This window comes from Mytilus edulis, chromosome 14 (genome assembly GCF_963676685.1).
Source record: "Mytilus edulis chromosome 14, xbMytEdul2.2, whole genome shotgun sequence".
In the NCBI taxonomy this organism is placed as follows: Eukaryota; Metazoa; Mollusca; class Bivalvia; order Mytilida; family Mytilidae; genus Mytilus; species Mytilus edulis.
The window spans coordinates 45,987,180-46,014,202 of record NC_092357.1 but is presented as its reverse complement, the minus strand read 5'-3'; the positions used below and the strand labels follow the sequence as shown (position 1 = coordinate 46,014,202).

At 32.7% G+C, this 27,023-nt stretch overlaps 2 protein-coding genes across 2 annotated transcripts in view; both read left to right on the top strand.

Annotated features, from left to right (window-relative positions):
- LOC139504257 (obscurin-like protein 1) overlaps positions 1–13,731 on the top strand; it is a 28,145-nt gene extending 14,414 nt beyond the window's left edge. The window contains exons 5-7 of the mRNA XM_071294325.1: positions 4,059–4,316; positions 8,170–8,427; positions 13,700–13,731. Coding sequence (XP_071150426.1) covers positions 4,059–4,316; positions 8,170–8,427; positions 13,700–13,731 — 548 coding nt within the window. The remainder of the gene's footprint in view (positions 1–4,058; positions 4,317–8,169; positions 8,428–13,699) is intronic.
- Positions 13,732–13,812: 81 nt separating this feature from the next.
- Positions 13,813–25,342, top strand: LOC139504256 (probable serine/threonine-protein kinase pats1). The gene is made up of 4 exons (XM_071294324.1): positions 13,813–14,059; positions 22,062–22,274; positions 23,376–23,506; positions 24,119–25,342. The coding sequence occupies exons 1-4, from the start codon at positions 13,831–13,833 to the stop codon at positions 25,340–25,342; spliced, it is 1,797 nt and encodes a 598-aa protein (XP_071150425.1). The 5' UTR covers positions 13,813–13,830.
- The last annotated feature ends 1,681 nt before the right edge of the window (positions 25,343–27,023 follow it).

The following is a 27,023-nucleotide window of genomic DNA, read 5'->3' as shown; positions in this document are numbered from 1 at the left end:
ACGTTCAATTATTTAAAAGACTGGTGTAAGAAAATAGGGTCATCTCGACCACAGTTTAATTCCTGGCGTTCAATTATAAATTAAGAACTTCTTCGGATTTTGGTATTACGCTCATGGCATGAGTTAGACAGTCCATATAAAGCATGATAGCGTATTGTTTTAGGTCTTGATCGTGTAAATTATGCTCGATCGTTACCGACTCATCTCCGAGATATGACTTGGTGGCAATGGAATTTGAAAATGATAATTTCACTGTACGTAAGACCAGTAAATTTCTTTCTTGTAACACAATTGATCAGGCACAAAAACAGAATAATGAAATTGTGAAGAGCGATATTGGTGCCATAGGATTAACCGAAGATCCCATTTAAACAAATGGATGGTAGCTGGACCAGGAGTCAGTTTACTAGGAGATTAATTTGAAAGATCTAGTGGTTTGGGTCATTCTAAAACAGACGAACGACATAATGAAGACTCTACGAAAACACAAAAAGATTTCTTTAAACAACTTTAAAGGCTTTGCACGAGTTTGGAAATTCTAGAGTTCTAGAAGAGTCGTCAGATTTGAAAAAAAATACTTCAGGAAACAGGTAAGATATGTAAATAAACTCCAAGATATTGGTCCAAACAATTCGAAGATCTTTTGAAGCAAATGCAAAACGAAGGAAAACCTGCTTTTTATAACCAAATAAAAAAGAACAACTTCCTATTTTGGCCGCAAAATGAAACTGGAAACGTCTTTGTCAAAAACAAAGCTAGAGAACCTTAAAAGTGATTGCGATATCTTTTCTAGACTTTTCATTTCTTGTCACAGTAGACAGTTTTACTTGGAATATTTCTTTATGCATAGAAACCAAACTGCTCCTCCGTCTTTATCTCAGGATGTCACTTGAAATAGTGGTATTAAATCGCTGCAAATGGGTTTACTTGAAACATTCTGCGATTTGCTGATCCGAATTCGGACGCATTTATCATTGGTGGGGCAGCAATGTTTAATTCCAGGTCACAAAGTTGGGCAAAAATATTTGATGATTATGCTAATGATGTCATACTGCCATATGTAAAATCTTGCATCGATAAGTATTCAAAATATGACATTGTATTTGATGTTTACTAAATGAATAATTTAAAAGCTGTGATAAGACAAAGGCAAGGTTCTTGTGCCAGATGGAAAGGTGTTGGTTCTGGTAGAACACTAAGGGTATGAAGTAGTTTTTTCTGTGAAGATGACAACAAATCGAAATGTTCAAGTTTCTTGCTGACAAGATTGCTTCTTAAGAGACTAATACAAATGTGTATGTTACTCATGGTGAAAATATTCCTTGCAATTTCAATAAAGATACTTGCTATCTATCCCCTTGTAATCATGAAAAAGCAGATACACAAATGTTTGTCCTTGTTCGGCATGATTATGAAAAGTGTTGTAAAATGTAATTTTAGGTAGTACTGACACAGATGTAATAGTATCAAGAATTGCAGCAATCGCAAAATTAGGTAGAACAAATTGCGGATAGGTTATGGAAGGAATAACGACTTTTGATGGCTTCCTTCACGTGACATATCAAATTCGTTTGGTCCTTATGTAGCTGCTTTTCCTTTCGTCCATGCATTTAGTGGATGTGGCACTTTGTCGAATTGTCATGAGAAAGGCAAAAGGTCAGCTTGGCTAACAATGGAAGGTTTTCCAGATGTAAAGGATGTTTTTTTTAGGGTTAAGTATGGAGTGAGTCACGATGTGAATTGTTTGCCTGGAAGCAGCGGCATTGTGATGCAATACCGCCTACAAGAGGATCTTTTTCAGAGCACATCAAAAGAGAAGTATATCAGGGAGGAGTTGCTTAGGCTCAGCCTGATTCATGTATTCGACAGGTACGTGTTCCAAGTCATGAACACTGTGGTTGGATGAAAGAAAGAATCAATGACAGTTGGAAACCAAAATGGACTTCTTTGACTGCCGTTGCATCCTCGTGTCAGAAAATTTTGAAATGCGGAGCCGAAAACCGAGCTGTGTTTGTAACTTTAAATGCTACCGTTCTGGCCTTCCTTGTACGGGTTGTTATATAGGCAACTATCAGTTAATTATAAAATAAGCAACCTGTCTTTCTAACCAAACTAGGCATTTAAACTTAACAAAGAGTGTTAACACTTGTTAAGTTGATGGAATTATAAAAATATTTTCTACTTATTTGCCGCAATTTTGGAAACGGAAGTCAATATTTTTCTTCATTTATGTGTTGTTCGTCGTACTTAGGAACTTTTTTTTAACGTTTTATCATAACTCACATTGGATAATACATCTCTTGTGAAGTTGCTTGAAAGTATAATGAATTTTTTGCCGGCATTTTGAAACCGGAAGTCAACTTTAGTTTCATTAATGTATTGTCTGGTCGTAATTTAGGAACTGTCATTTACTTTTTATCAAATCTAACATTGGATTTTACATATAACACACCTTTTAAAGGATTAACGAATTATTTTCAATTTGTAATAACGCTATTTCCGAAATGTGTGGTGGCCATCTTGAATTTTTTTTTTCTGGCTAGCAGCGGATTTTTTTTTAGTATCATTTATACCAAATTTCATGCTTGTATCACGATTTGCACAATTATGTCCATAATATCTCCCACTATATGGATAGAGATAAACTGTAAACAGCAATAATGTTCAGCAAAGTTAGATTTACAAATAAGTCAACATGACCAAAATGGTCATTTGACCCCTTTAGGAGTTATTGCCCTTTATAGTCAATTTTTAACCATTTTTCGTAAATTTTAGTAATCTTTTACAAAAATCTTCTCCTCTAAAACTACTGGGCCAAATTAATCCAAACTTGACCACAATCATATTTGGGGTATCTAGTTTAAAAAATGTGTGGTGTGACCCGGCCAACCAACAAGATGGCCGCCATGGCTAAAAATAGAACATAGGGGTAAAATGCAGTTTTTGGCTTATAACTCAAAAACCAAAGCATTTAGAGCAAGTCTGACATGGGGGTTAAATTGTTTATCATGTCAAGATCTACCTGCCCTGAAATTTAAGATGAATCAGACAACCCGTGGTTGGGTTGCTGCCCCTGAATTTGTAATTTTAAGGAAATTTTGCTGTTTTTGGTAATTATCTTGAATATTATTATAGATAGAGATAAACTGTAAACAGCAATAATTCTTCAGCAAAGTAAGATTTACAAATAAGTCAGCACGACCGAAATGGTCAGTTGATCCCTTTAGGAGTTGTTGCCCTTTATACATGTAGTCAATTTTTAACCATTTTTCATAAATTTTAGTAATTTGTTACAAAAATCTTCATCTCTAAAACTACTGGGCAAAATTAATCCAAACTTGGCAACAATCATCTTTTGGGTATTTAAATTTAAAAAATGTGTCCGGTGACCCGGCCATCCAACCAAAATGGCTGCCACGGCTAAAAATAGAACATAGAGGTAAAATGCAGTTTTTGGCTTATAACTCAAAAACCGAAGCATTTAGAGAAAATCTGACAGGGTTAAATTGTCTATCAGGTCAACATCTATCTGCCCTGATATTTTCACATGGATCGGACAACCCGTTGTTAGGTTACTGCCCTGAATTGGTAATTTTAAGGAAATTTTGCCGTTTTTTGTTATTATCTTGAATATTATTATAGATAGAGATAAACTGTAAACAGCAATAATGTTCAGCAATACAAGATCTACAAATAATTTTTACATGACCAAAATAGTCAATTGACCCCCTTAAGGAGTTATTACCCTTTATAGTTAATTTTTAGCATTTTTCATAAATTTTTGTAAATTTTTAGAAAATATTTTCCACTGTAATTACTGGGCCAAGTTTATTATACATGTTATAGATAGAGATAATTGTAGCAACAAGAATGTTCAGTAAAGTAAGATCTACAAACACATCACCATCACCAAAACACAATTATGTCATGAATTTATCTGTGTAAATAATGATTAATCAAAAACTGAAATGATTTAATTCGAGTACAAATCTAACTAAATTACGATGTAAAACCTACTTCTTCATACATCATCTTTCATCTTTCTTACTTTCAAACAGTTCTATTCATACGACCATTGCAAGATATTACAATTTTGGAAGGTTCACACACAGCATTTGAATGTGAAACAGAAAAAGAAGACGGTGTTGTTAACTGGTTTAAAGATGACGTCAAGTTGACTGTTGATTCTACAAAGCAGGAAACAGATCAAGGATATATCTATAAACTTGAAATTAAACATGCACTTGTAAAAGATGGAGGCAGTTATCGAATAGAAATAAATTGCATTCGAAGCGAAGCGGATTTAGAAGTTGAAGGTAAAAATAAAAGTTTTAAGTTTGGTAAAAATATGAAATAGTATGTTACTTAATGATGTCCGAGTTCACAAATCTAAAAAGAAATATAAAAAAGCAGTAGTGTTTCCTGTATCATTCCGAACATTTTAATGGGGTTTAATTCCTCATGTTGTAATTGCTTTGGGTTTATTTTGATTTTTTCTTTATTTTTCTTTATTTTTTCTTTTTTAGCTCACCTGGCCCGAAAGGCCAAGTGAGCTTTTCTCATCACATTGCGTCCGGCGTACGGCCTCGTTCTGCGTACGGCGTCGTCCGGCGTACGGCGTCGTCCTGCGTACGGCGTCGTCCTGCGTCCTGCGTCATCCTGCGTCCGTCGTCGTTAACGTTTACAAAAATCTTCTCCTCTGAAACTACTTGGCTAAATTAAACCAAGCTTGGCCACAATCATCATTGGGATATCTAGTTTTTAAAATGTGTCCGGTGACCCGGCCGGCCATCCAACCAAGATGGCCGCCACGGCCTAGAATAGAACATAGGGGTAAAATTCAGTTTTTGGCTTATAACTCAAAAACCTAAGCATTTAGAGCAAATCTGACGAAGTTGAATTGTTTATCTTTTGTTGTTATCTTGAATTTTATTATAGATAGAGATAAACTGTAAAGAGCAATAATGTACAACAAAGTGAGACCTAAAAATAAGTCAACATGAACAAAATGGTCAATTGACCCCCTAAGGAGTTATTGTTCTTTATAGTCAATGTTTAACCATGTTCATAAAATTTGTAAATTTTCGCTAACATTTTCCACTGAAACTACTGGGCCAAGTTCATTATAGATAGAGATAATTGTAAGCAGCTAGAATGCTCAGTAAAGTAAGATGTACAAATACATCACCATCACCAAAACACTATTTTTTTTCACGAATCGATCTGCGTCCTTTGTTTTATATTCACATAGACCAAGTTGAGCGACACAGGCTCTTTAGAACCTCAAGTTTGCCAATAGAATGTTTTTATTGTGAACTTGTTCTCGTCCTGAATATGCATGAAATATTTGCCACTGGACGTTAGGCAACCAACAATCAATCAATCAGTCAAAAGTATAAAAGATCGATAAGCACGCACTATCTTGAACTTTAACAATCACATATGCCTTCCAATTTAGCTGATATGTAAAAATAACATCTAATTGTTTGTTCTTACCTCGCCGGGATTCGAACCCATGCTTCTGAGATATTAAACATTAAATACCTTATATATCATATGCTGTAGTACGACGCTTGATTAAAACTGACTTGGAAAGGTAACACCCGGCCACCGAAAGCTTCATTTATATAAAGGTCAGGGGATGGTGTGGTCTAGCGCGCCGGTTACAGTGCATGCGATTTGGTGTGACGATATCACAGTAGCATGGGTTCGAATCCCGGCGAGGGAAGAACAAAAAATTTGCAAATGCAAGTTTTCAGATCTAGCATTGTTGGGTTGATTTTTAGACGAGTTGTATATACAGAATGTACACATCCATGTATCACCATCACTGCTGGTTATCCGAAGGATAAATCTGTTGTAAAGTTGTCACTGGTTCAGACGTACTTATAAATATAATTAATTATGTGACTGTATCTTACATTAATTTGTAGGATCCTTTACTATAGATCGTTTACCTGATCTGCATAAATATTTTTTGCATGCCTTATATATTATGTACTGTAGTACGACGCTAGATTAAATCTGACGTGGAACGGTAACACCTGGCCACCGAAAACTTCATTTTAATGAAGCCCAGGTGATCGTGTGGTCTTGTGCGCCGGTTACAGTACATGCGATTTGGTGTCACGATATCTCAGAAGCATGGGTTCGAATCCCGGCGAGGAAAGAACAAACAATTTGCAAATTTCCAGACGTACTTATGAGTCTAATTATTTTTGTGACTGTATCTAACATTTATTTGTAGGATCCTTTACTTTTATAGATAATTTAGATGATCTGTAAATACACCTTTATGCCATATATATCATATATATCATGTACTGTAGTACGACGCTAGATTAAAACTGACGTGCGCATGTAACACCCGGCAACCGGAAACTTTATTTTAATGAAGCCCAGGTGGTCGTGTGGTCTAGTGCGCTGGTTACAGTGCAAGCGATTTTGTTTCACGATATCTCAATAGCATAGGTTCGAATCCCGACGAGGGAAGAATAAAAAATGCAAATTTACAGATCTAACATTGTTGGGTTGATTTTTAGACGAGTTGTATACAGAATGTACACAGCCCTGTATCACCATCACTGCTGGTGATCCGATTTATAAATATGTTGTAGAGTTGTCACTGGTTCAGACTTACTTATAAATATAACTATTTCTGTGACTGTATCTTACATTAAGTTGTAGGATCCTTTACTATAGATAATTTAGCTGATCTGTAAAAATAACATCTTCATGCAATATATATCATGTACTGTAGTACGACGCTAGATTAAAACTGGTTTGGAAAGAAAACACCCGGCCACCGCAAGCTTCATTTTTATAAAGTCCAGTTGGTGGTGTGGTCTAGCGCGCCGGTTACAGTGGAGGCGATTTGGTGTCACAATATCTCAGAAGCATGGGTTTGAATCCCGGCGAGAGAACAATAAAATTTGCGATAGCAAATTTACAGATCTAACATTGCTTGATTGATGTTTGGACGAGTTGTATATACATAATGTACACAGCCATGTATCACCATCACTGCTGGTGAACTATATAGAAGCTGTTATAATGAAAATAGAATTCCGAAAAAGTGTTCTTTTTTGTTATTCGGTCTGATTGAATAAAAATGAGGGAACATTTTTATTATCAAAGGAACCAAACGAAACCAAAGTCTGCTCATTGGTCTGGTTGTTGTCTATCTGATATTACCCCATTTCTATTTCAATTTTATATATTTTTTCTACGATTGTTATTTGAACTCATAAAGGAAGAACCATTATCTAAAATTTTCTATTTTCTTAATAAACTTGAGAAAGGAAATGGGGAATGTGTCAAAACCACAACAACCCGACCATAGAGCTGACAACAACCAAAGGCCACCAATTGGTCTTCAATAAAGCGAGAAACTTCCGAACCCGTAGGCGTCCTTCAGCTGGCCTCTAAAAAAATGTGTATACTGGTACAGTGATAATGGACGTCATACTAAACTCCGAATTATACACACGAAACTTAAATTAAAAATCATACAAGACTAACAAAGATCAGAAGCTCATGACTTGAGACAGACGCACAATTGCGTCGGGGTTAATCATGTCGATGAGATCTCAACCCTCCACCTATACCTCTAGCCAATGTAGAAAAGGAAACGCATAACAATACGCACATTAAAATTCAGTTCAAGAGAAGTCCGAGTCCGATGTCAGAAGATGTAACAAAAGAAAATATATAAAATGACAATAATACATAAATAACAACAGACTACTAGCAGTTAACTGACATGCCAGCTCCAGACCTCAATTAAACTGATTGAAAGATTATGTCTTCATCATATGAATATCAGGCACAATCCCTCCCGTTAGGGGTTTAGTATCATACTATCATAAAATATATGAGAAGAACATAACCCGTGTTATGCCAACAACTGTTTGTTTAAATAAATCTGTTTAGTTCCGATGCAAAGACCCTACAAGTGAATCAATATTAAAGCCAAAATATGCAATCTTTAATGACCTGCCAACAGTATCGTAACTATATCTTATCTTGATAAGTATGTTTAATGGTTTTGTAAGCTTTTGAGGTGAAAAGTGACATTTTTTTGCTTTGAAAAGAATATTACCATTAAAAATTGGATGTAAAATACCTGAACGTATAAGATGTTGTATAGTTGGTTTTTTTTTCAAAAAGGGCTGTTTAAACGACAATTAGAAAATAAAACCATTATGGAAGGTTTAGATATACAATTTGAATGTGAAACAGTAGGAAAAAACACTTCTGTTGCATGGTTTAAAGACGGCATTCTTACCGAGCTTGATACTGAAGACACTGAAACATTGGCAGGAAATATTCACAAACTTACCATTTCACCTGCAAGAATACAAGACAGTGGAACATACTGGATAGTAAAGAATGATATAAGGAGCGAAGCTGTCTTAGATGTTAAAGGTAATAAAGTAAAATTATTTTAAGCTTCAAGAATAAAAGAAATGGGAAAAAGAGAAAAAGCCACAAACTTTCTGATATAGGGTTAGAAAGAAAATAGCACCTTATTCATTTTGTTATTATTTTTGTGTTTTAAGGGGTTTTCTTGCATTTTGTTATCTGCATCAGGAATGCTCCAACACATTTGATAGCAATTGGTGGATGATAAAAATACGCGCAAGGCAAGAATATTTGGATAGTAAAGACAATACAGAATTTGAAGAACATTGAGGACCCAAATTCCCAAGTTGAGCAAAATACACATAAAGTTATCTATGACTGGGATAAGAAAATCCTTAGTTTCCGAATAATTCATACTTTTACAGGCTATTCATAAAAATAAAATTGAGAATGGAAATGGGGAATGTGTCAAAGAGACAACAACCCGACTATAGAACAGACAACAGCAGAAGGTCACCAACAGGTCTTCAATAAGCGAGAAATTCCCGCACCCGGAGGCGTTCTTCAGCTGGTCCCTAAACAAATATATATACAAGTTCAGTGATAATGAACGCCATACTCCAAATTGTACAAAAGAAACTCAAAATAAATGTAATCAATTATGCCGATTAAGTTTATTTTCGTTTTTGCAATCGTTGCACTTAGATAGGTTTATGCACCTGGAGCGTGATTCATTCGTGCGGATTTCAACTAATTTGTTTAGACCTTCATGCGTTACAATCAAAGTGCCACTTTTGAATCTGGTATAGACGAAATGCACGCGCAGTGTTTTAAATAATGTGTATGGTCTATTTGATGAAGTTAACAATCACTGCCTCGGTTTTTGGATGTACTTATTTATAAAAAGAAAACAAGACGTGTGTTGAAAAAAGATAGCATTATCTAGAGTAAATTTTCCCCTTTTTAAATATATGACATATGTAGTGGATGTCGTTTCTTGCTGTATATCATATTTGTTTTACAATCATTAACTTCAACATAAGTCATGCTGCTTGTTTTCCCGGTGGAATTGTTTACCCTTTTCATCTGAAAGTAAAAATATCGTCGGTCTGAATTTGTTTTATTGTTCAATGTTGCCTGGTGACCTTTATTTGTTAATTTTTGTGTCATTGGTGGTCTCGTTTATGATAAGTTGCTGATTGGCAATCATACCACATTTTTTTTTATTAATATATACAATGTTCTGGAGGTTTAAGTTTACAATGCTATTCGTATTAAGGTCAATGACACCTACACATATTTTAATGAGAGCATAAGAAATAACAAGCCTTGTATTATTAAAGAGTTTTGTTTGTTTAAAAGGATACCAATGTTAGCAGTGTCTTTTGTAATTCGTATTACTCAACAATTTAAACCTGATACTAGGACTTTTAACAACATAAAACCACATATCAGTCTTCATGCATATAAGGAAAATCAGTAGCAGTTTAAATTTCGATCATACATGTACGTAAACGTTATAAGACATTAGTCCTCTAGCACCAAACTATGCAAGATAAAGTTTTAGATTTGAGCCCTGTGACAATGTTAAAACCGAAACCCTTTTCTTTTCTAGATACGGAATACCATTAACATTTTTAAGATTCTATTCCAGCGCATGCCTGTATAAAGCTGCATGAAAATAATAACAATATCTTCATTTTCTTTTATTTACAAACTTTTCAATTCTTATAGTTTTAATCTTAGCATTTGTTTTCCGTTCATACTACATGTATTACATTAACAACAATACACACGTTGAGTATGATATAATGTGTCAAGAATGACCTGTCCGAAGTAAGTGCATCCTTAAAGTTGTCTGTGTAGGTTTAATTATAGAATAACTAATCGAAGAAATAAAATAGTGAAAAATATTCAAGGAGTGACCGAACAACACAATAATTTACAAATGCACGTAGCGCATGAGTTAATTACCAGTATTGTTCGATCACGAGTTGAATATTTTTCAAGATTTTAATTCTTTAATTAGTTATTCTTTTTATTATATTGGTAAATGGATTTTTTTTAAATTAATGTAAAACATGTAAGGAACTATATCTTTTTTTTCTACGCATTCACAATTTGTTTGATCCGCCGTTATCGACGTCTTGTCAACGCCTACTGTTCTATGACGTCAGAGAGTGAAATGACCACGTTTATTTCACATGTGAAATTATTGGTTTGTATTTAACTGGAAAATCAATGCAATTCTTTGCAACCAATGCAATAGTTTTATTTATCAGGTTTTGATTTATTCCAATATTTCATCATTTGGCAATGGAAATTTAAAATCAGTGTTTGATACATTAAAATTGTCTGTGCATAGGTTGATGGGTAGCCACTCTTCTTGATTGAACTTTTATGAGTACATGTTGCGATTGTATTGTGATTTCCTTGTTTATGACTTTGTGGAACATTTGGAATCTGGTTTTTAACCTGCGTTATTCATGTCAATGAAGTGTTTTCCAGTTTAGATTATGAAGCAGGTCCTATATATGTGTAAAGTATATCATACAGCTCTTCTTTTCACTTGTTCATATACTACCTAGTATCTAACATTGTGCGGTTTCAAAACAGGGCAGCAATTTATAATCTTTGGTCCTGTTATAGTTTGGTAAGCTTTTTTCCTTTTCTTATATTGATTTGATTTTTAGATTTCGTCAGAGGAATGATCAAATTTGCTTTTGCTTCATACTGTTATATATATTTGATCCATTTGAGGTCTAAACAAAGTGAAATTACTAAGGTATTCCGCTGAATTGGACTCATTCTAGGATATGTTCAATCATGTTTTTCTTTATAGAAATAGACTTGTTTTTGTTTTCTTTGTTGCGACTCTAATGATACTATAAATATGTAAGCGATCAATCAGCGGTCAACGATCTGTCAAGTTCGCGTCAAACTCACGTTACCAATCCGTTAGACTTATAGTATATAAATTTGACTGATCGGACGGATTTGACAGATCGGACCGATTCTAAGCTTTATTTCATTACATTAAAATGCGCCATGGAAAATACAAAAACGGTCAAATTCAAAATCTGTTCATATTCTTTTTGTAATCATTCAGCAAAGTTTAAAGAATTTGAAAATAAGAGAAATATGCAGATCAACATGATCAAACTTAATTTAAAAAGTATGGTCCATACTTAGTATTTCCGACCAACATGTATATTATACGTTAACATACTTAATCCCTGTGATTTATTTGATTTTAGCTTGATGCATGTTTTTTTGTTATAAATTGTTTTTGGCTTTTAACTAGCTTTTAGTTAAAAGTAAAATCACAAAAACTCTGAAGTCAGGAATATAGCATTTGTTAGCCATTCGAATTTTGAATTTTCCTCGTTAAGTTAAGTATTTTCGTGATTTTACGTTGTAAGGATAATCCAAAACGGAAAGTCCTAAATGTATAAAGTTATTGTATTATGCTTCTGAGATATTTCTAAATTTTAAAATTAAAGATATTATTTTACAAAAAGTCGATAGTAGTAAGTGCTTTTTGTGCTAAAAAAAGATCCAAAGAAAGATGATAGATTAAGAATAGGTAATAATTTCATCGAAATAGGAAAGTCAAGTACACCTTTTTATCTCACCTGGCCAAAAGTGTCAAGTGAGCTTTTCACATCACTTGATGTCCGCCGTCGTCTGTTAACTTTTACAAAAAAAATCTTCTTCTCTGAAACCACTGGGCCAAATTCAATGAAACTTGGCCATAATCATCATTAGCGTATCTAGTTTAATCGATGAACCGGTCCTCGAAACAAGATGGCCGTCATGGCTTAAATATAACATAGGGGTAAAATGTATGTTTTGGCTTATATTTGAAAAACCAAGACATTCAGAGAAAATCTGAAAGCTGTAACATTGTGCATCAGGTCAAGATCAATCTGCCCTGACATTTACAGATGCATCAGACAACCTATTATTGGGTTGCTGCCCTGGATTGGAAGTTTTAAGGAACTTTTGGAGTGTTTATTAATTACCTTGAACATTATTATAGAAAAAAATAGGTACTCTGTAGACAGCAATATATATGTTTAGCAATCTATAAATAGTTCAACATGAACAAAATGATCAATTGACCCCATATGAAGATATTGCCCTTTAACATTGTTTAAAGAAAATACTTAACAGTTTTTCATAAATATTTGTTATCTTTTACAAAAGACTTTTGAAACTAAATCAAAGTGATAACAGTTTCATTTTTTATTAATCAATTGTACATAAAAATATCAGGTGAGCGACACAGGCTCCTTTGAAACTTTAGTTATGTTAAGGCGTGTTTGAGTTGACTATTCTGTATTTGATATAACATTTCACTTCAGATTCTATTTTTTTATATATTTAGACTCTAGGTTACAATAACCAAAAAAAATGTGTCAGCACTAAAAGATAAAATATATAGGTTACGTCAAATAACTTTCTAACAACAGAATAGGTGTGTTTGCTTAGCAAATGATTACTTAAAGTACTGGACGACTAACTTTTCAGCTGAATCTTAAAAATGCATAACTTAAAAAATAATCTTCATTTATTTGCTTGTGTTTTCTGTTGAATTTCATCAAACATCTCTTTCAATGTGTTGTATTCACTTCCAAACAATACTTAATTACATTAATTCAAAATATTTTTGACTTTCGAACCCCCCCCCCCCCCTTTACATAGGGAATACAAGTACATATTGGTACTCAATAGATAGCTAGTACATACGATACATATGACTTGTCAAATTTAACTTGCAAATAAGGATCGTTATGATTCTATGTGGATAAGCTTTAAGTTTAAACAGTTTTCAAAAGCTAAATGACACTACAATGGCTTTCACTGGGTCGATGCCAGTGCTGGTGGAGTGTTTTTTCCCGAGGGTATCACAAGCCAAGTTGTCATCAATTCTGTGCTGAAACAAATTATCATTGATATTGTCATATTTATGAATTAACTGTTTACAAAAACTTTTAATTTTAAAACACTTAGGCTGTTCTACCTCTGGAATAGATTACCTTAGCTGTATTTGGCAAAACCTTTAGGAATTTATGTCCTCAATGCTATCCAACTTCATACTTTATGTGGCATTTTTATTTAAAAATGTTTGGATTCAAGCGTCACTAGTGTAAAAACAAATATAAATCCAGGTTTTTATGATAAATTTATTTTCACGTTTACGATTATAAAAATAAGTTGGCATAATGGGTGGCAACTTTGACGAAGAAGAAGCCTGTCTTCGAAAGTGAACTACAACGTATATTTATGGCTTTAAACTTGTTCATTGAGATTTAAGAACTTATTATTACAGTTGACAAAAAGCGAGAGGAAGAATGGAACTAGTCTGTTTAAGTGTAATGAACATTAATTTGATGGTCTCAACGATTAAATTATGCCCTTGTTATTCTATACATTACAGAGATGCCAGAGACTATAAAACAAATGTCAAAACACGATAGAGAAGAATTTCTCAAAGCAACAAAATCTGGTACAACACAACGATATTATATAAGAGTTATGATTGTTGGTAAAAATTCAGCTGGGAAAACATGCTTACTAAGACGTTTAATGAATAAACCAATAGATGATGTCATCAGTACCGATGGATTAGATATTGAAAAACGAAAATGTCAGGTTGATGTCAAAACTGGGGAATGGTATTTTCCGACCAGTAAGTAGTTACTTTGTATTTAATAAATATGCACATTATGGTATTATTTCTGCATGCGTTGTGTATTTCCATCAATGTAAACTATTGGTAAATCTCTAGTTTGAAAGTATTTATATATATATATATGTTGTAGCGAATTTTTGGTTCTTCCCTCGCCGAGATTCGAACCCATGCTACTGTGATATCGTGACACCAAATCGCCTGCACTGCAGCCGTCCCGCTAGACCACACGACCACCTGGGCTCTCAAAAAAGAGCTTTCGCTGGCCGTGTGTTACCTTTCCTCGTCAGATTTAATCTAGCGGCGTACTACAGGGATATCGTGACACCAAATCGCCTGCACTGCAGCCGTCCCGCTAGACCACATGACCACCTGGGCTCTCAAAAAAGAGCTTTCGCTGGCCGTGTGTTACCTTTCCTCGTCAGTTTTAATCTAGCGGCGTACTACAGTACATGATATATAAGGCATGAAGATGTTATTGTTACAGATCAGCTAAATTATCTATAGTAAAGGATCCTACAAATTAATGGAAGATACAGTCACAGAAAATAATTATATTTATAAGTACGTCTGAGTCAGTGACAACTCTACAACAGATGTATCCATCGGATCGCCATCAATGATGGTGATACATGGCTGTGTACATAATGTATATACAACTCGTCTAAACATCAACCCAACAATGTTAGATCTGTAAATTTGCTTTCGTAAATTTTTGGTTCTTCCCTCGCCTGGATTCGAACCCATGCTACTGTGATATCGTGACACCAAATCGCCTGCACTGCAGCCGTCCCGCTAGACCACACGACCACCTGGGCTCTCAAAAAAGAGCTTTCGCTGGCCGTGTGTTACCTTTCCTCGTCAGTTTTAATCTAGCGGCGTACTACAGTACATGATATATAAGGCATGAAGATGTTATTGTTACAGATCAGCTAAATTATCTATAGTAAAGGTATATATATACATAAACAAGTCTTAATTGAAAACTACGTTCAAACCTATGATTGTGTTGGGCTTGTATCATATTTTCCCTCCGGTTTATATGATCCTTTCTTTCATATTGACTCTTAAAATTCAAAAATGAGGGTTTCCAAATACCGTTTCGATCCCTAACATCACTGAAGAGACATTTATTGTCGAAATCCGGATCTGATGTTCAAAATTAATATTGACACCTTATGATTGTGGCATAACATCGTGGCCACAAGTTAATTTGTTTTCTGTTTAGTATTAAATTTATATAAGATTTATTTTCGTACATCTTGTGATCAATTTTATGGCAGTCAGCAGGGTTAAAGAACATCTACTTTTTCACTTTGTAGGTCTTTTGGAAAATGTTGTGTGTGCTGTTTTAGACTCTTCTACAACGTTATTGTTCATGTAACTACTAAGCATTAAGCTTGGTGTCAAACACTTATATGAATTTTCTTTGGAATAATTTGCCAAATGATATAAAGGATTTAAGACATATAGAAAGCTTTAAGATGAACTGTGTTAATCTTTTTATCATAAAACAAAATGAGTAGACAAACTTTTTTGAGGACATTCTTGCCATGCTAGTTCTACAGTCTGTTTTCATGCTTGTGTATATATATATTTGTAATTGTGTACATATCTATTGATTATTGTTATATATGCATTGATTGTTATATGAATTATTCATTTAAATGTTTTCTTGCATTAATTTGTAGGATCCTTTACTTTAGATAATTGAGCTCATCTGTAACAATACCATCTCCATGCCTTATATATCATGTACTGTCGTACGACGCTAGATTAAAACCGACGAGGAAAGGTAACACACGGCCACCGAAAGCTTTACTTTTGTGCAGCCAATGAGGTCGTATGGTCTAGTGGGACGGCTACAGTGCAGGTGATTTGGTGTCACGATATCTCAGTAGCATGGGTTCGAATCCCGGCGAGGGAAGAACAAATTTTTTTCGAAAGCAAATATACAGATCTGACATTGTTGGGTTGATGTTTAGACGAGTTGTATATACATATATATATATATATCATGTATATCTGGGTAAAGTCCTTTATGATAAACAAAATTATCTGATCGGAAAAATGGACCGCCTTCTTGCCACTATACATCATGAACTGTGTTACAACCTAATGTAAAGCCGACGAGGAAAAATCCAGTGGTCTTAGGCGCTGTAAACGGTGCAGGCGGTGTTGACACAATGTCAATGAAGCAGTGGGTATAATTCCGTTTAGGAAAGCACTTAATATGTTATGAGGATAAATCAATACAACCTAATGTAAAGCTTGAGGGCGAATTCGATAGCACGGGAGGTAACTAACCCATTGTGTTGATACACACATCAGAGATATCACCTTTACTCTACAAGTATTTACAAAAGAAAATGACTGTACCCAGTCAATCTAAATTGTTGGTCTAGATTTGAATCTTATCAAATTTCTGTGTAAGCGGCAATAAGAGAAATAAGGCATAAAGTTTAAATCTTATGCACTAATTCGAAGTCTTAACAGTAATAAAATTGCCTAAATAATGTTAGGCATTAGTCTTAAATCCTAGGATTAAGTCCAGGCGTTAGTGTTAATAAAATTGAGAATGGAAATGGGGAATGTGTCAAAGAGACAACAACCCGACCAAATAAAAAACAATGTTTAGATTGGAAATGAGTGCATTTGAAAAAAAAATGTATTCAAAGTTAAAACAGACAATATTTGGTACATAACGAATGTAAATTACATGAAATAAAATCAACAGTAAAATATTGATCACAAAATTCATTGAATAAACTTTTTAGAATATATGTGAATTTGGTTGCAAAGTTGTTTCATTCACATTCATACCACATATCAATATTAAATATTGATAGACAATTTTTATTGAAATTTATTTTCTTTTAGCATTAATTCTGAAATAACCAAAACTGAAAATCGCGACCTTAACTAATTTGCTAATAACCTTATCTGATTTTGATTAACAATCCATCAAATCAACCTGTTTTTTTTGTATAACTCTTTAGATAACATGTGTTGTATTACTACCCCTTTCCTTTGTGCTTTTTAGCGTGTTTTAAGTTTTACAAAATTAAAAATATATGGAAAGCTTTCTTATTTGTTTTCTTTATTATACGATCTACAATCATAATAAGCCACACTGTGACCTTTTTTTCTGTATGTGTTTTCAAACAATATGATACATTTCCTTAAAAATAAACTTTAAAGATGTCGTCATCATTCCTGTTTACTTCAGTAACTATGGTAACTATTTCTTAAAACTCCAATGTTGTTATAGTCCATTTCCATAAATGCATTCTTATCGGATGCCAAAAGTTTAATACTTGTCAAATGAGTCTTGTACTTTTGCCTTGGGTATATGATCTGCAAAGGTTTAACAAATTTGTTCTCGCTTGAATGGTAATAATTTATACATTGATATATTATAATTGAAAAATACTAAACATGCTAAATGGGTTTTTAAGAAAATTGTCACCCTCAACCATGTCAACAAAATTAATGGAAAGAAAATGTGACAGACAAAAACAAATCCTATTTACAGTTGTCTATATGTGGTCAGTCCAAACCGTGTCGATTACTTTAGAGCAAATATTCGTGAAATAGCTTTCAGATAGAATCTTTAATTTTCACCTTTTCTATCAAACAAAATTACTTGTTTAGAGCAATTATTTTTTCAATACCACAAAAAAATACAAATAAATTCTGCTTAGATAACGAACAATTGAAGATCTTTCGAATCAATTTAAATCAGTTTTTGGAATATGATTATTAAAATATTTAACATAAAGAATACTTCACCGAATGTAGACCTATATAATTGTATATAGTAATATAAAAACAAATTTCCTAAGTTTAACTTATTGCCTGAAATGATGTCCGGTAATAGGTTAAATAATCGTCAATAGATTTCAGGGAATAAGCTTAATGCCTGAGAGATTCAGACAATAACGTAAAGCTTATGTGGTAGCCTATTTTGTATGTTTTAGCTTAATGCCTAATTCCACTTATTGCCGCTAACGTATATAAATAAGTGCACAGCTTGATTGAAATCAATTGAACATTATTTAATGACAATTACAATATAGAACTATTGACCAGTTGAAACCGGTTATTTTTGTTACTTTTGAAACTTAGATTAAAACCAAGAGGTTCTTTATAGAAACAAACCAGCTGTAAGCACCAAGCGAATGATAAATTTTTAACAATTTCAAAGGAAAATTATCTAATATACTACACTTCAACCCGCAATTGTGTCAATAGGGTTATATCTGATCAGAGTAGTAATATCTCTTCTAAAAAATACAAATTCTTACTGAACTACTCACTAACTGTTCTTTGCTGTCAATAATGACTTTACGTAAAGCACGGTTAACACTACTGACAAACACTACTGAAAAACCTGCATAACAAGATAAGATAATAACCACTAAAAATTTATTGCAAAGTAAAATTGAGAATGGAAATGGCGAATGTGTCAAAGCGACAACAATCCGACTATAGCACAGACAACAACCGAAGGTCACCAATGGGTATTCAATGTAGTGAGAATCTTCCGCACCCGGAGTCGTCCTTCAGCTGGCCCCTAAACATATGTATACTAGTTCAGTGATAATGGAGGTCATTCTAAACTCTAAATTATACACAAGAAACAATAATTTAAAATTATACACGTGTCTAATAAAACATATGTTTCTGCGACAAGTATATAAAGATTTGGTACGATTACGATGAAGACAATTATGCTTGACAGTCATTTCTTTATCTCATGTTTTGAACCCTAAAGAAGATCGTAGGAAATATTTCCCATTTATGTGTAAAGAAGGGCGAAATATACCATTGGGACATGCAAGAAGACATAGTTTTTGTACGCATATAACTTTTATTTGATTGGAATTTATAAGGAATAATTTTTAGCTTTGAAGAAATCTGTTAAAAAATGTTGATGTTTCTGTTTTATAAATTTAAAGATGTATCAAAATCAGAAGACGCGAGATGATTGCAAATGAGAACTCACAACTACAGACCAATTTACATAGAATAACACAATTCAAATCAGAAGCTAACTACCTGATGTATGTACAAAACGAGAAATAAATATGATATATAGAACAAAATGATTACCACTGAATTACAGGCTCCTGCATTCAAAGATGTACTATCAAACCTGAGATAGTTGTTTAAAGTCACAACATAAGAACTAACGACTAACTATAAAAATCAACCGAAAAGGGCTGTACTCATTAAATCAGAAGGACACCAAACAAAAACACAAAATATACGTTGCAGAGTATACAACCCCCACAACAAAAGTGTCACAAATACAGGTTTGAGAGTATTCACAATTATCAACAGCCAGTTTAAAGACAAAAACAAATAATCTAAAAAAAAACAAGCATATTCAACTTACACATTGATCAGTACACATCCTACATTCATTTAATGTAAAGACGTAATTAATAGCAAGGAAATAACACGATCTTGTACAATGCCAGACTATGATTGAGATTTCATATGTGCAGGGTTTCCGCTGGCGGTAAAACATCGTTTTTTGCGAAAGAATTTTGCGAAAGAAATATAGATAACGGTTTATTTTTCTCCATCTTGTGTATTTAATTTATGTTACTTGGCGAAATAAATAATAAAGTGACGAAAAATATATATTGTTTTGGCAAATGAGGTGGCGAAAAACATACTAGTAATTGACCCAGGGAAAACCCTGCATATGTGCATATGTATAAAAGAATAAAATGTAATTTTAATATTAATTTACTGATAACAAGCTTAATATAAATACTAATAAGAAAAATGTTCAAAAGATCTGATTACAAGGCTGAATTGATTAACTTTTTCAATGCTTTGTATATAAGGATTGATCAGTTTATACGGATCGTATCTTAAATGTTTGTGTCGATATAAACAAAAAATGAAATAATTGATGCAATCTATATTTTTTTGTAGTTTAAACATATATAAGTGATTTTTTTTTTCCCCGAGCGACAGTGAGGGCAAAAAAAAACCACGAATATAATTCCTAACCATATCAAAACTACAATAAAGTATTGTAGCTTGCATCATTTATTTTGATTCTGATTAGGACAATTTAGGTAATTTTTAGGTCCGATGTGTATAAGAGTAGAGCGTTTGTGTAGGCTATTCCATGAACCTCCCTTTTTTTGTAAACAAGCAAACGAATGGTAAAGTGATTTTTTCAGAGGGAGGAGTTTTGAACGGCCAGCATGAATGGTTGTCGTATCTAGGACAAATATGTCAATTTCGAATTGCAACACATTACAGACATAACAAATGAATTAATAACAACATGTGCAACATTTAAGAGTTTGGAAGTGTTTTAAGTTAATAAAATATATAAAAAACATGTACTGATTTGATTGAAATAAGGTAATTTACAACCAAAAATCCTAAGTAAATCTGCGTATTTATAAATAATTAACATGATTTAGGAAAGGTTTAATAGCATAGCTAATAAGTTGTGATCTATAAACATAGTAAGTTATGGTAAAAAAATCAACACTGTCCAAAAAAGGAAATTTAACGCAAAATAATTGTTCTTTTTGTCGTTAAAGTTTCCATGTAAAACTGAAATGTCTAAATCTAGGAAAGGACAGCGATTGCTGTTTTTTTTTTATTTAATTTGAATTATAGTAAGTTAATTTTTATTTCAATTTAGAGTTTATGTCACCCAACATTTCTCATGTTTACCTGTAAAGTACAAAATTGTTTTGTTTTGGGCTGAAACATATTTGTTTTTCAATCTATATCCGAAAGTTTGATTGTCCATTTCTTTTGCGATTTTTGTCATTGCACACAATTATGAATATTATTTATCCTATAATGATCATATTAATTTTTATTATTAATTGCATCCTCATAGTTATCTACTAAAAAGTAATTTGACAAACATCAGTTCAAATGCATTCCATTGCAATCTACGTAAAATAAAATATTGCGGTAAAGTTGCACCAAATTTTCTTGGCGTCCATTTCATCGCGACTTTTTACTAAGCAGTTACAGGTTTCAGCAGAGTAACCAAACATTTTAGATAGACAAAAACATAGTTTATGCACACCATTGGCAAATATTTATGGTTAGATCCGAAAAATTAAATATGCAAATGATTCCTTGTGACAGCATTCCTGTTTGTGACCTTTATCTTAAAAAAATAGTTCGCATATATATAAACATAAAAAACAAAGTTTGAGTTTAAAAAACTATACCATTTAACTGTTCTTTTTAATACAATGGTTAAAAAGAGCGAACTTGAAATTTATTGACCATTTCACATTCTAAAAATACTTAGATGTGGGATAATGATCACTATTTTATATTACTAATTCAACTGTGTGACCGTGCACAATGTCCGACTAAGAGTAGTAAGACATATATTTAGATCTGTAGGCAGCATGATTGTATAATATGTAATTTAATTTGATAACCAAATAATCTTTCACGGTTTTCATGAATATTTTTACAATTCAAATGTAGGTATTGTTCAGTCATAAGAAACTTTCATTTACTGTCTTTTAAATACATGTGGGGTTCGTGTTGCTTTTTCTTAAGTTTTCTATTGTGTGGCATGTGTTCTTTTGTTTGTCTGTTTGTTTTCTTTCCTTTTTAGTCAGGCGTTGTCAGTTTATTTTCGATTTTTGAGTTTGACTTTCCCTCTGGTAACTTTCGTCTCTGTTTTATAGTAACACATGATTACATTTTCAAAATTTTAAAGTATTTTGAGTGATAAATTTTATCTGACATAATTTTTACTTTTACATTTACATGAAATAGTTGCTATTGATGCAAAAAATCATCAAAACCAAAAAGAATATGATGTCCTATGTGTGTAAATGTATTGTCGTTATTTACCAACAATTATTGTATTTGTAGAGAAAATACAAGATAGAAACGTATGAAATAGTATTATTCCTGATTGATTTGTACAAATATTCATATGTCTTGAAGTTGAGACCTGTTAAATGTGACTTTTCTATTTCAGCCCATATAGATACTTATTCCGTTTGGTCTGGTAAAAGTGAACAATTTGCAGACTGTGGATTTTGGGATTTTGCTGGACAGAAGGATTTTTATGCAACACATCAAACATTTCTCAGTACAAATGCTGTTTATCTCCTAGTTACAGATGTATCGATTGATTTTTCGAACCAAACATATCATAAAATGCTTGAGGACAAATTCGATAGCGTCGGAGGTAAATACAGTGTATCTAATTGTGTTGATATACATAATAAAGGTATCATATTTACTTCAAAATTATCTGCATAAGTAAAATCTTGTCCTAGTCAGAAATATATAACAGTAGTTTTCCGCCAGTTTGATGTGTTGGGGCTTTTGATTCAATTCATTAGAAATAGGATTTTCCTGTGATCTGTTTTTTTTTTAGAATAACAGAAATCGATTAAAAAGCATTATAATGACTCAAAATTGCAGTTTTTACAACTCTTGGAAATAAAAACAGTACACTCAAAATGTACAATAAAGATGTTTTCTAAAAACTATTCTGTTTCATAACTACATATATATTGATAACTTTCTTGTTAGATCATAAATACATTGAACAACATTATCACGCACATTACTAAATATGTATTTTTAAACTACAGACTTAAATAAAAATAGATTTAAAAGACATTCTGAAATGACTCTACGATGGAACAAATACAAAGGACACATTTCTAATTTTATTAAAGCCTTAAAGTATTAGCTCGATTATTAAGATTAAAAATTCATGGTAAAGAATATGACATCTTTTATGTTTAATTCAATCAATGAAAAACAAAAACAATATCAATCTGTATATTTTCTCAAACATGTACAATCTAATTGCATTTTCATTAAAAGATGTAGAGAGACGAAACCAAACAAAAATTAATTCAAATCTAAATGTTCATATCAAATTAAATGACTTAACAATCAGAACAAAATGTTGTTAAACAGAACTTAATGTAAACTGAGTGCCAGTGAAAATGCAACACTTTGGTTTTTTTTTTTAAATCTACAAAATATCTATTTCTTTACAGTATTTTGTAATGACAGGAAATGGGTTTATCTAAAGTTCAAATTCAAACAACAATGTTAAATCAACACGATTCGAATGCAATGCGTTCATGCAACACAATGCTACAATTCACAAACTTACAGTCACAAAGACGCAATCTCTACAACGACGTGATATTGACCTGACCAGACGTTGGGTACGGTGTTGTGAAATGTATGTCAATGTTTCTTGACCAATTTGTCAACAGGTTACGCTATGTTTTTGAGAAAATAACTTGTTTTCTACACATTTCAGGTTACATTGACTTTTGGCTTGATAATGTACATTGCTATAGGACAGATGTTCATAACGCATCAAATCAATGCAGTGTGGATCTAAACCCACCAGTTGTAATAGTTGGCACAGGGATTGATAAAATTCCGTTGGTATGTTTTTTTCCTAATGTTCAGAGAAAAAATTCTAGACGATGCTAGCTGCCATTTAAGTTTTTGAGTAGATACGTTTATAGAAGTTTTCACTATCCAACACATTCTGTTATTTGTTGTACATGTTGTATGACACTTAAATACATCAAAAAGAAATTGTTGCCTTTCAATATGTTCTATTTGTTTTAGTTAATATACAAACCCACAACAGCAAATATTGATTACCTTTATACTTTTATCAATGTCTTATAAAATTGGCGTGTCAAATCTTTTTTAGTCTATGTTTAATATATTCTCGGCTTTGGAATGCTATTGGAGATATGGTCATGTCGTATTGAATAGACAGCTGTCTATGATTGAAGACCGTGTGCTGAACCTCTCTATATACTGTTTGATTGTTTTGTTATAGTAATTCGACAGGACTAATACTTTTACAGGAGACAGGCGGATTTTTTGTCCCCTACATGTGTACGCATGGGCATATATTTCGATTGAAATTCAAGTTTAATTCCCAGTGAAAAAATGACATAATATATTCAATCTGCTAAACTTATTGGTGTATTTAATTATTTTTTATTTGGATACGTTCTCTTATGACTTTATCTTTTCTAGGATAAAAGAAAAGACCGTCAGCAAAACTTTCAAAATCATTTGCGCAAAATTCTCTCTGTTCAAGAAAAACGCAGACATCTTCGGAAAACCCATTTCTTGTCTAATACATGTCCATCAGATAATAGAGAGGAATTCAAACAGCTGCGAAAAGAAATTTTTGATACAGCAAAGGCCTTAAAAAATTGGGGTGACAATCTTCCTTCTCGATGGATAGTTCTTGAAAAAGTAATTCACAGTAAAATATCTGGAGCAAACTATACCATGTCGTATGCTGAAGCTATAGAATTAGCAACAAAGTGTTCATTTCCAGATCTCGAAAATACCACATCTGAACTAGACTCTTTTCTAAAGTATGAGCACGATATTGGTAACATCATATTTTTTGAAGACGTAAAAGAGTTTATTGTATTAGATCCACAATGGCTAGTTGACGTATTTAAATGTTTTGTAACCAATAAATATGCAAACGATCTTATAATGATGACAGAATGGTCAGACCTTGAGAATAAAGGCAAACTGTTAGACAAATTGGTTGAAAAATTACTAGAAAAAGTTCCGCATCTAAGCTTGATGAAACATAAACAATTTGTTTTACAAATTATGGAAAAATTTGATATTATAGTAAAACCAAGAAATGACCAGGAGTCGAAAATCTTGTATATGCCTTGCATGATAAAACCTGCAACACTAAGGGACATCTTTATGGAGATTGGTGCCAAAAATTGCAAAAGGAAAACATCGTGGTTCATGCTGGAGTTTGATTTTTTACCCCCGTCCTATTTCAATCATGTATTAGTTAGCTTTGTCAAAGAGAAAAAACTATCAACCAAAAAGAATAATCAACTTTGTATTTATCGCAATATAGGACTTTTTGATATAAATGAAACAGGAACTGAAGTTCTCATGATTTGCCTCTCACAAAATGCTATTGCTATGCAAGTCTTACAGTGGAATTCTGAACGTCGTTGTTACTCTGACTTAAAAAACAAGCTCATAGATCTTGTTCGTTTAATGAAATTACGGTATCGAATAGATATTACCTATACCAAGCAATTCAAATGTTATGATGGAAATTGCTTTAATAACGACGGGAGAGTTGACTCAAGTACTTTACTGGCTGGGAGTGAATACCGCTGTAAAGAACATAAGAATACCCACCACAGCAAAGATATCCTCGAAAGTTGGTTGACGGTATGTTTACCATATTTTTTATATTACAAATGAATATGCATACACTAATTAATATGACAGAAAAAGGTCAATTAGCGAGCATACAAATAACCAACGATATCATGTCTTGAATATAACATTTTGTTTATGTTCTTTTCTCGGCCAGCTCAAACGAAATACTTGACAACCTGGAAATTTGCTACTTCTGAACGTTTACTTTGTCTGCAATTCAATTATATAACTATTAACCTGAGGGTCATGACATGTTGGAAGCACTTGAACCCATTTACTATAATTTAGGAAAGTAGGGTAGTCTGTTATTATTCTGTGAAAAGGCCTAATATTTACATGCTGCATATATATGTTTGAGATACATTTGGCATTTGTACCTACATATGCCATCAAAACCAAATTTGGCATTGATAAGGCGATTGAAATGCGCACGAAATAATAAGCCAGGTGAGCTCGTGTATCCCTTTACTTCTCGACAATTTGGTATAGTTTCTTCCCTATATGATGTATCTTGCTTTGATAGTATAACATTATGTTTTATATCAACGTGATTTCATTGACATGTCAGCAAAAATGCAAATACAACATCGTTTGTAACGTTATTTTGATTAAATAAAGTCACTAATTTTCATGGCATCAATTCACACGTAAGCACAAGCGCAGACGACGTATGGTGAGTTTAATTGTATGTTTGGATGTTGTGTTCTGTCAGTTTCATTATAATAGATATAGCAATATAGTAGTGTATACCCCGGCGATATTAATAAATGAGTTGATAGTTGCAAATCTCGTTTACCGACTCCACTAACGTGTCACCAGTAAACTTAAATAGCGGCTATCAAATCATTCATTGATGTCATCGAGGGTTAAAATACAGTTGTCTCCCAAGTATTACCTTTTTATTTTTTGTTTTGTGCCAGTTAAATGTCTTGTGACTGTATTGAGTTTAAGTAATTTATTATTAACAATATATAATGATTTTATTTAGTCTCCGTTTATTGTGTGATTAGGATAATCATTTGATACATTTTTAGAATCTAGAACGAACAATCTTTTTTGATTTTTTTTACATTTTAGATCGGTTCACAAGTTACGGTCTTTTTTATACGTAAGAAATACATGTAAAAAAGGCATCAAATTCGGAATTAAATGTTTCAAAATTATTTATTTTTAAAAACGCACAATCAATTTCTGTAAACTGTTTTTTTACAAAAACAAAGTTTAAGATATACGTATCTCTAATATTTTGCTTGTTTTACTCAAAATCATAAATAATTGCACGGGATTAGTTCAAGCATGTACATTGTATGTCTGTAAATGGTTATTGACTTTTTCATCAAACTATGGACAAATCATCTAAATCTTTGGTTTCCTTCTTCAATTTTTTTTCTTTCATAGATACATAAATAAAATAACGTTATAATTGTCTTCAATTTATCAAGAAAAAATGTTGCAATATATTTAGATATATAGGAATAAGACTTCTGTAGTTTCTGATTTTTCCGCTGTTAATCCTCCTTTTTTTGTCTTTTGTATGTTGTATAAACATATATGTTTGTTAACAATTATTCTGTCAACCGATTTCGGCTGTGCAAAAAAAGTAGTTTTGTTCTCCCTCATTCCTCATTTTAGATATATTTAAACAAAAATTGTCAGAGCTCTTTTTCGATATAACTGTACACCAGCTGGTAGTCAGCTTTTGCGTATTTTCGAAATCCTTTGT

Bases quoted from the DNA above. Each gene is read 5' to 3' on its own strand.
- LOC139504256 (XM_071294324.1), top strand. From the start codon at position 13,831: ATGTCAAAACACGATAGAGAAGAATTTCTCAAAGCAACAAAATCTGGT. The intron at 14,060-22,061 runs GTAAGTAGTTAC...TTTCTATTTCAG, and splicing joins GGAATGGTATTTTCCGACCA to CCCATATAGATACTTATTCC. The intron at 23,507-24,118 runs GTATGTTTTTTT...TATCTTTTCTAG, and splicing joins GGATTGATAAAATTCCGTTG to GATAAAAGAAAAGACCGTCA.